Below are 9,356 nucleotides of genomic sequence, written 5' to 3'. Positions count from 1 at the left end.
CTCACTTTGATGTTTCTCTCTGTCTTTCCCTTTCTCTTCCACATTCTCTAAAAATCAATGGAAACATATCCTCAAGTGAGGATAAAAAAAATAATAAAGAAATGTCATATCCTATGAAAAACACATCTTGAAAATGCCTAAAGAAAGTTGTCATTTTTTCATGGTGAAGGGACTGGAGTCCATGTTGATGAAAACACCTTGGTGGCTGCGGTGACTGGCAGTGGCTGCAGCAGCAGGGTGATGGGGCTGGTGCCTTCCCCTGATCAGCCCGGTCGCCTCCCACAAAGGGAGGCCAGACTGCGGCTTAGGCTTGCTCCTCAAGGGGAGCAGGGAGCGGGCCTAAGCCATCAGTAGGACATCCCCTGAGGGCTCCCAGTATGTGAGAAGGGGCAGTCTGGGCTGAGGAACCCCTCCCTCAGTGCACAAATTTCATGCAGCGGGCCCCTAGTTTTATATAAAGAGTTGGGAGACTGATTTTTCAGAGCTGAAAGAACTCAAAATAAATTTGGCAGCTCCTGAGAAGAAACTTGCTTCACCCTGCCACCTGCTACACGGAACAACAGATCTGACTTCAGGGGATATTTTCGGAAGCCAAGATTACTTCCTTTGGATGCCTGCCACATAAAATAACTCTACCCCAAATAGCTTTGGATATGCCATCGTCCATACAGTACAGGGATATTTAATTACTGGAATTTAGTTAATTAGTCATGGTTGAGCTAGAATGCTGACTTAACTCAAGTTTTTTCCTTTAAAGAGTTTATTTAGAAAGTATCATAGTATAAACAAATTGATTGCAAAGAACATACATTTAGCTATCTTAAGGGAGCCTAGGCCTACTGTTGCTTATTTCTAAAGGTGATAGTAAAAATGGCATGAATTATAAGGATGCTAGCATTGATGGTAGGTAGCATGGCCTATTTTTTGCTCTCACTCAGCCCTGCCTACTTCCTTCTTTGGTTTTTAGGTTAAGTTAATCCCACTTTTTTTTGGCAGAGAAGTTTTATTTATCACATATGTTAATACTGTATTTACAGCCCTAGCTGGTTTGGCTCAGTGGATAGAGCGTCAGCCTGTGGACTGAAGGGTGCAGGTGTGATTCCAGTCAAGGGCACATATCAGGGTTTCCAGCTTGATCCCCAGTGTGGGGTGTGCAGGAGGCAGCCAATAAATAATTCTCTTTCATCATTGATGTTTCTGTCTCTCTCTCCCTCTCCCTTCCTCTCTGAAATCAATAAAAAATATTTTTTAAAAAATACTGTATTTACCGCAGAACAGTCACATAAAAGAGCAGGCAGCAGGCAGGGATTAGCAAGGCAGGGTTAGGCTAGCATCTAGCACACAGTAGTTGTTTAGTAAGGACTTGTCACTGCTTCTCAAATGCCAACTTTTGGTACAGTAAACTGACTGACGTTTTATGTAGATGCCTGCCTATTTTGGATGTCACATTACACTTTGAACAATTAAGGATTTTATTCCATTTTTGTTGTTGTTTTGTGACTTGTCTATGAGTTAATAGAATAGTCAAAACAAGCCTTGACCATTTTTTGGTGTTTTTTTCCCCTCTCCCTAGTTATCTTTAGAGGTTAGGTGTAGGCCCCCTCCCCCCACAACAGAATAGTATTCTTATTAGAAGTTCCTAAGACAATTCCAGCATGCAAGAGCAATGGGACATAGCTGGAAGAAGATAAAAGGTAGCCATCACCTAAGGGTAATATATTCTATGGCTGTTGCACCTAGCACCTTGCCACAGACCGGGTCCTCGGTTGCCCTCTCCATTAAGCCCATTAACAGGCAGGATCCTCATTTGCTTCACAATAGTGCTTTTACCAGATTCTCCTTCACCCAGCAGCAGTAGACCTGCTTGTTCTGCAGTTGCTTCTAGATCTTTTTATTGGCCTTCTCCTTGATGCGTTGGTCCTTGGTCTTACTGTTTCTGAGACAGCCCAGGGCAGCGAGGGGTGGGGGAAGGGGATACAGGGAGGTGGGGGAGGGGAGACGGGGCGGGAGGCGGGATGGGAAGACAGGCGGGGTGGGGAGCTGGGGGAGAAGGCCTGGCGGGCCTGGCAGGGGCTCTGCTCTTAGGTAAAGATTAAGATTACGACGGGGAGGGGCGGGAGGAAAGTTGGACTGATGGAAGACTGTGACGCGGACTGGCTGACTGGGACTGCGATGCGGGCTGTGAGCAGCACGGGAAGGGTAGTATCGTGTTGGTGGGATGGAGGGGAATGAGCCGCTCCCTCGAGCAGAAGCCAAAGGGGCTGATGGCTGGTCCGGGCCCAGGCAGAGCATCTGCTCTAATCCCACTCTTCATACAGCAGCAGAGGGTCAGCCTTCGCGAAGGCAAATGATTCACAGTGAGCCTCTAAAAGGACTACCTAGGAGCAGAACTGAAACTGCTTCCAGTGAGGGCCCTGTAGTGGGGCTTCAATGTTCCCCTGGTCCCCGATACCAGGACCTGGAAAAGCTTCTCTAGTCCTCTTGCCCCAGAATCTTTCTATGAGTTAACAGAATAGTCAAGACAAGCCTTGTGGAACTTTCTATGCCCACGTTTTCCATGGGCGACATCAAATCTTAAACATGGACTGAAACATGGATTTTAAATCTTAAAAATCTTTTTTTAAAAAAATATATTTTATTGATTTTACAGAGAGAAAGGGAGAGGGATAGAGAGTTAGAAACATCAATCGGCTGCCTCCTGCACGCCCCCTACTGGGGATGTGCCCGCAACCAAGGCACAGGCCCTTGAACAGAATTGAACCCTGGACCTTTCAGCCTGCAGGCCGATGCTCTACCCACTGAGCCAAACTGGTGATGGCAATCTTAAAAATCTTTACATGGACCTTGACTTCATATTAACCTAACCAATGAAATCTTTCACTCATGAGAAATAAATAGAGGTATCCCTTGAACAGTATTTGACAAATATCGACACACATAAGATTATGGAATCAGCGTTATCTTACGCAAGCACGGGGCAAAAGTACCATTGCTTCCATCATGGCAAACCTCTCCTGATGAGAGCAGTATTAACAGAAACAAAATCCAGGAGTGGCTGTGAAAATATCTTCCAGAGGCATGGGGTTTCAGTGTTTTTTAAATCTGCCCCAAGCCACAGACTAACCACATTATTAATAAGTCAATGGGACCTTCAGATCAGAGGAATATCAATACTGCCATATGGCTACCTTTCCAGACTTGTAAGCAGTTCAAAAACTGCTTTGGATGATGCTTTCACCAATACCACTCAGGAGGCAAAAATAGTCCAGCCATTTGATTTTCTTCAACTCTAGCTTAGTCTCAAAGGCAACCATTTCAATTTCATCAAGAGAAGGTTAAAGGGGATGATAGATTGCCACTGAAAATAGTTTGCAAAGTGATCATGAGTTACATGTTTAAAGAAACTTAATAAAGAATCTATAGAGTGTGTTGGCTTAAAAAAAAAGAGAGAAGATACCACAAGTTTAGTACATTCACCTTTCTGAATAGCCACCACTTGAAACTCAGCAACATTCGCATGATTTAACTCTTCCCTAGGCGGCCAGGCATGATAGGCGACTCACACCTGCATTTTTGAAGTTCACCTTTTGCCCGTTGCAGAACAAAGTGCCACGATCCAAGGTCTCTGCCACCATTGCACTCACTGACTTTGTATTTCTAATACTCATAACTATAAACCTATATTTGCCTACTTCTGTACTCCGTCCATCAGTACAGTCCACTTTAGTGATCTTGACCTCTACCAAACTAGGGAATTCTTTTTTTAAAAAATATATTTTATTGATTTTAGAGAGGAAGGGAGAGGGAGAGAGAGAAACATCAATGATGAGAGAATCATTGATTGGCTGCCTCCTGCATGCCCCCTACCGGGGATCGAGCCTGCAACCCAGGCATGTGCCCTTGGTCGGAATAGAACCTGGGACCCTTCAGTCCGCAGGCCAACGCTCTATCCACTGAGCCAAACCAGCTAGGGCAGGGAATTCCTTTTATTTTTTAATTATATTTTATTGATTTTTTACAGAGGAAGGGAGAGGGATAGAGAGCTAGAAACATCGATGAGAGAGAAACATCGATCAGTCGCCTCCTGCACGCCTCCCACTGGGGATGTGCCCGCAACCAAGGTACATGCCCTTGACTGGAACCAATCCCGGGACCCCTCAGTCTGCAGGCCGACACTCTATCCACTGAGCCAAACCAGCTAGGGCAGGGCATTCCTTTTTAGAGTTCTTCCAAAGTAGGAGTCAGATTCTTACAATGACCACACCATGGAGCATAAAACTCGCTGAAAGTTATTCTTTCTGCAATGGTGCCATCTAAGTTATTTTCTGTGAGTGCAGCACTATGCCCTTGTCGGCCTTGGGCTGGGCAGCCAGCACCCAGACCTCTGAGGGCTGGACGGTCTCTGGGGCATCCCCATCTATACTCTGGAGTTTCAATTCCAGATACTCTTTCAGTGAGTCCAGATACTGCTTTCCCTCTTACCGCTCAATCTTTTTAGTGCTGCCGCCACGCCCGGCTCCTGGGCCCTGGTGCCTTCGTGCCTGCCACTGCCATGGCCAAACAGCAGCAGGGTAGAAGGGCCCAGTGGCCTGGGAAGCACTGGGAGAAGGTGCCCAAGGCTCATGGGCATTTGGTGGGGCTGGCGCATTCTCACATGGCAGCGGGTCCCCTCAGTGGCACCCACTCACCACCGCGCAGAGCACAGAAGTTTTTTTTTTTAATACAGAAAGAATTAGATTCTAGACTCCTGAAACTCAAATATGATGTTATAAAATTAGAGGTTCAATAACAATATTTATAATAAAAGAAACATACGTATTAGTATCCAATTTACCAAGAATGTTTACTAGTTCGGGCCTATTATTACTTTTCTGATTTGTTTCAAACAAATTAGAAAAAAATAAATCTATAGACATAATCTAAGATTTGTGAGTGGCAAGTACTACTGCTTGAAGCATTATCTTATACAGAGAGAAATATACACACCTCTAACAGGGAAGCTTAACTGCTGCAATGTTGCTGCACTTATGCAGTAACCAATCTGGGGTTCATAGGCGATGGTATCTAGACATTCATTCCAATCTTGTACATTAGTAACGGGACAATCCTGTAGATGGGTAACAAGGTCTCCCACAAAAAGACCTCTGGGTCCAACTGCAGGCGAGTCCTTGGGAAAAAGGCAAAAACAAATCAGAGAATGTGTGAAAACAAGCTATGACTAATCTGAGCAAATAATCGTTAAAGACATTGAATTGAGCCCTAATCAGTTTGGCTCAGTGGATAGAGTGTCAGCCTGCGGACTCAAGGGTCCCAGGTTCGATTCTGGTCAAGGGCATGTACCTTGGTTGCAGGCACATCCCCAGAAGGGGGTGTGTAGGAGGCAGCTGATCGATGTTTCTCTCTCATCGATGTTTCTAACTCTCTATCCCTCTCCCTTCCTCTCTGTAAAAAATCAATAAAATATATTAAAAAAATAAAGACACTGAATTGAATAAGTAGATTATTTTGAATAATATACAAAACAATCCAGCTTTGAATCCAAGATGTAAAATACTACAAAATTAAAACAAAACCCAACAATTATAGTTACTTTTCCTACCGCTACAAAATTTTGGATTTTTTGCAACTGAAAAAACAAAAACCTACTTGCCAACTGTTAAGATTAAACTAATAGTTTTTGGGTAACCTGCTAATTATTTTTTGGTGTGAAAGTAGTCATCAGAATGCCTTCATTTTCCTGTCTTCCGTGGATAAAATTGTAAAAGTCCTTATTTAGACACAGTCCCAAATATGCAGATGATACTGTCAGCACAATGAATATGTGAGCCAGTTGCTCAGGAAGGCAATTTTCTTCTTCCCTAAGTCTGAATAGAAGACTTGATGCTATCTCACTAGTTATTAAATAAGGGAGTAAAATACAGAATTGAAGACCTAAGCTCCCATGAATTGTTCTGGCTAGCTAGCTAGCCTAGGTTTCAAATGTGAAGAGACCTTTTACTAAAAAGCAGAATTATAAAAATAAACAGTAAAAGTAAATGACGCATTTTATCAACAAATTACAGGTAGAAAATCTTTATACTATCTTTGTAACTCAGAACAGAAACAATTTTTAGTATTTTTAAAAAGACAATGTATTCCACAAAACTGTTCAATTTGAAAGGATTGGCAATAATTTCTCCAGGAGAAATGGAGCATTCTGTCTAGGAAGAGAACTTTTGTTTTAGAGAGAGAATGGAAGGGAGGGGGAGAGACAGAGAGAAACATGGGTGTTAGAGAGAAACAGCGACTGGTTGCCTCCTGCATAAGCCTGGACCAGAGCTGGGGATCGAGCCCGCAACCAAGGTGTGTGCCCTCGACTGGAATCGAACAGGGAACCCTTCAGTCCGCAGGCTGACGCTCTATCCACTGAGCCAAACCATCTAGGGCTATGAGGAGAACTTGATTAAAAAGCACCTGACATAAAATGCTAAGTGTTACATCACAAAATCTGGTTTAAAAAAATGCCCAAGTAATCCATTATTTACCTCAGCAACTTCAGTGATAAGTACCCCCACTCCAGTGTAGTAAAAGGGCAAGAGGATCACAGGGAGGAGGACAAGAGCCAAAATACCCAGGAGTGCAAGGACGAAATTATGCCAGATACCTGAAAAGAGAAAAAAAGGAATAAGCTGAACCAGGGGCAGGAGTGACATAGGTATTTGGACTTCATAACACCTGGGCTTACATAACCAGAAGAAGCTGTGCGGCACAGAGATCTACTTATTAGTGCAGTAGACGGATGTTCAGTTAGACGTCTCTTCCATTTCATATATTAAAATGTAAAATAAGCATGTTAATACCACATTAAAAAGACCACATGCTAATATAACACCAATAAAACCTACATCCTATTATATATACCTAATATACATATGTATATAACACAAATGGAATATCTTCTATTTATTATAGTCTCTTTTTTTCAGAAAATGTATGTATTATTAATGTAAACATACTTGTGATCTTTTTATTTTGTTTAATTGTTTTATTGCTTAAAGTATTACAAAGGGTATTACATATGTCTCCTTTTTTCCCCCCGCCCTTGACAATCCCATGGCCTCCCCTGCCCGCCAGTGTCTTATGTCCATTGGTTATGCTTATATGCGTGCATATAAGTCCTTCGGTTGGTCTCTTACCCCCTCTTCTGCCCCCCTACTCTCCCCGGCCTTCCCGCTGCAGTTTGACAATCTGTTTGAGGCAGCTCTGCCTCTGTATCTATTTTTGTTCACAAGTTTATAATGGTCTTTTTTTAAAAATATATTTTATTGAGTTTTTACAGAGAGGAAGGGAGAGAGATAGAGAGTTAGAAATATCGATGAGAAAGAAACATCAATTAGCTGCCTCCTGCACATCTCCTACTGGGGATGTGCCCGCAACCCAGGTACATGCCCTTGACCGGAATTGAACCCGGGACCTTTCAGTCCGCAGGCTCTATCCACTGAGCCAAACCAGTTTCGGCTATAATGGTCTTTATTATCCATGTATGAGTGAGATCATGTGGCATTTTTCCTTCATTGACTGGCTTATTTCACTTAGCATAAAAAATATGTTTTTATTGATTTCAGAGAGGGAGGGAGAGGCAGAGAGAGGGAGAGAGAGAAACATAAATGATGAGAAAGAACCACTGATCGGTTGCCTCCTGAATGCCCCACACTGGGGATTGAACCCACAACACAGGCATGTGCCCTGACTGGGAATCGAGCTGTGACCTCCTGGTTCATAGGTCGACGCTCAACTACTGAGCCATGCTGGTGCGGGCTCATACTTGTGGTCTTTGAAAGGAATGTTAAAACTACCCACATAAAAGCTAAGATGGAATCAACATTCTTGCTAAACTGGGGTATGGAAATCCAAATGGTATTTGGAAAAAGAGATTGTTTTAAGAATAAAACTATTATAGAGAATATTACTGGTGGGCCAAATAGAGGATGTACCTACCATCATGTCACAGACTATAACCACCTCCATCATATATACAGAAATGGTTAGATGAACTCAGTGGAGTGCTGGAGTCTGTTTCTACCAGCTTGCCACAGACAACTATGTGCATCCCTTCCCAATTAGGGACTTCAGGTTGGCACCTTGAACTGGCCACGGTGGGACCACATATTTATGAGTCAGAAACCAGCAGAAGCTACATATCAGAGCTCCCCACCCTCCCCTTCAGAGCCAGGTGCTAAACATACACTAGCACGCGGCTATATAACCCCTCCCTCCAAACCTACCCTTCACTTCTGCTAGTTTTTGTCATAGGCCGGGTCGGGGCACACCTAGCACTCTGAGTAGCATGATTCTTAGTTGAGCAAGTCTGTCCTTAACATCACAGGATTATTTAGCATGCCTGACTCCATCCATTAAATACCGTCACTGCTCCCCTGTCAGACAACCAATGAATACCTCCCACCCCACACATTCCAAACATTCTCAGGAGGGTGATAGCATCAGCAGTAGAGAACCAATATGCTGTAATGATAGAAAAGCAACCTAAAGACATTTCCCAGACTCTCAGGAAGCTGAGTATGGTAATATGACTGTTGTGCCCAAGAGGATGTGAGTGGAAATGATGGGAATATCCCTGTCCTACTGGCTGGAATGTAGCCATAGGAGGGGGCTAAACCTGAGTCCATAACATAGAAGCTGCATGTTGGGAACGGCAGAGCTAATAAGACAGAAAAGGCCCGAATCCCTCAAATCACAAAATTATATCAGCTTTGATTTACTTACATTTAGAATGTTTTATGAGAGTTTAAGCCTGTTACTTTTAGCTATTACAGCAGCCAGATACCTAGCTAATACATGTTCCATATACCTTATTCACACTGTAAGATGACCCCTCTTTTTTGAGTGTTATAAGCGAACAAGACAGAAAAGGCTTGAGTTGCCCAAATCATAGAATTATATCGGCGCTGAGCTACTTACATTTGGAATGTTTTATGAGAGTTTAAGCCTGCTATGTTTGGTTATTACAGCAGCCAGATATCTAGCTAATATGTTCCACACACCATATTCACATTGTAAGATGGACCCCCCCACACACCCCTTTATGAGTGTTTTAAGTTGTTATTCTAAAAATATCCAGAGCAAGTCTAGTCCAGGACACATGAGTAAACAATATTTTCTGTTCTATACACAGTTCTTTTAAAAACACCAAAGGTATCAAATTACCTTTGCTTTTTCATGTATCAATTTTGGACTTTTCCCTTATCTGCACATTCATACCTATCCCATTTCTTATATCCACTACAGAGTAACCCATTTCTTTTTTTAACATATTGACTTATAAGGTTCCCTACTAACTTTTTCATACAATGCTTCAT

The 9,356-nt window shown here is 42.9% G+C and overlaps 1 protein-coding gene across 3 annotated transcripts in view; it reads right to left on the bottom strand.

Annotated features, from left to right (window-relative positions):
- MBTPS2 (membrane bound transcription factor peptidase, site 2) overlaps positions 1-9,356 on the bottom strand; it is a 101,087-nt gene that overhangs the window by 59,266 nt on the left and 32,465 nt on the right. For all 3 annotated transcript variants that reach the window (XR_002828454.1, XR_002828455.1, XM_006085616.3), the window contains exons 6-7: positions 6,525-6,643; positions 4,987-5,167 (exon numbers count right to left, since the gene is read on the bottom strand). Coding sequence is in view for 1 of the 3 variants with exons in the window: in XM_006085616.3 (XP_006085678.2) it covers positions 4,987-5,167; positions 6,525-6,643 (300 nt within the window). In the remaining 2 variants the exon portion in view is untranslated. The remainder of the gene's footprint in view (positions 1-4,986; positions 5,168-6,524; positions 6,644-9,356) is intronic.

The sequence above is a fragment of the Myotis lucifugus genome, unplaced genomic scaffold (assembly GCF_000147115.1).
Source record: "Myotis lucifugus unplaced genomic scaffold, Myoluc2.0 scaffold_20, whole genome shotgun sequence".
NCBI lineage: Eukaryota > Metazoa > Chordata > Mammalia > Chiroptera > Vespertilionidae > Myotis > Myotis lucifugus.
The sequence above is the reverse complement of the archived record's forward strand: the minus strand, read 5'-3'. Positions and strand labels throughout refer to the sequence as shown.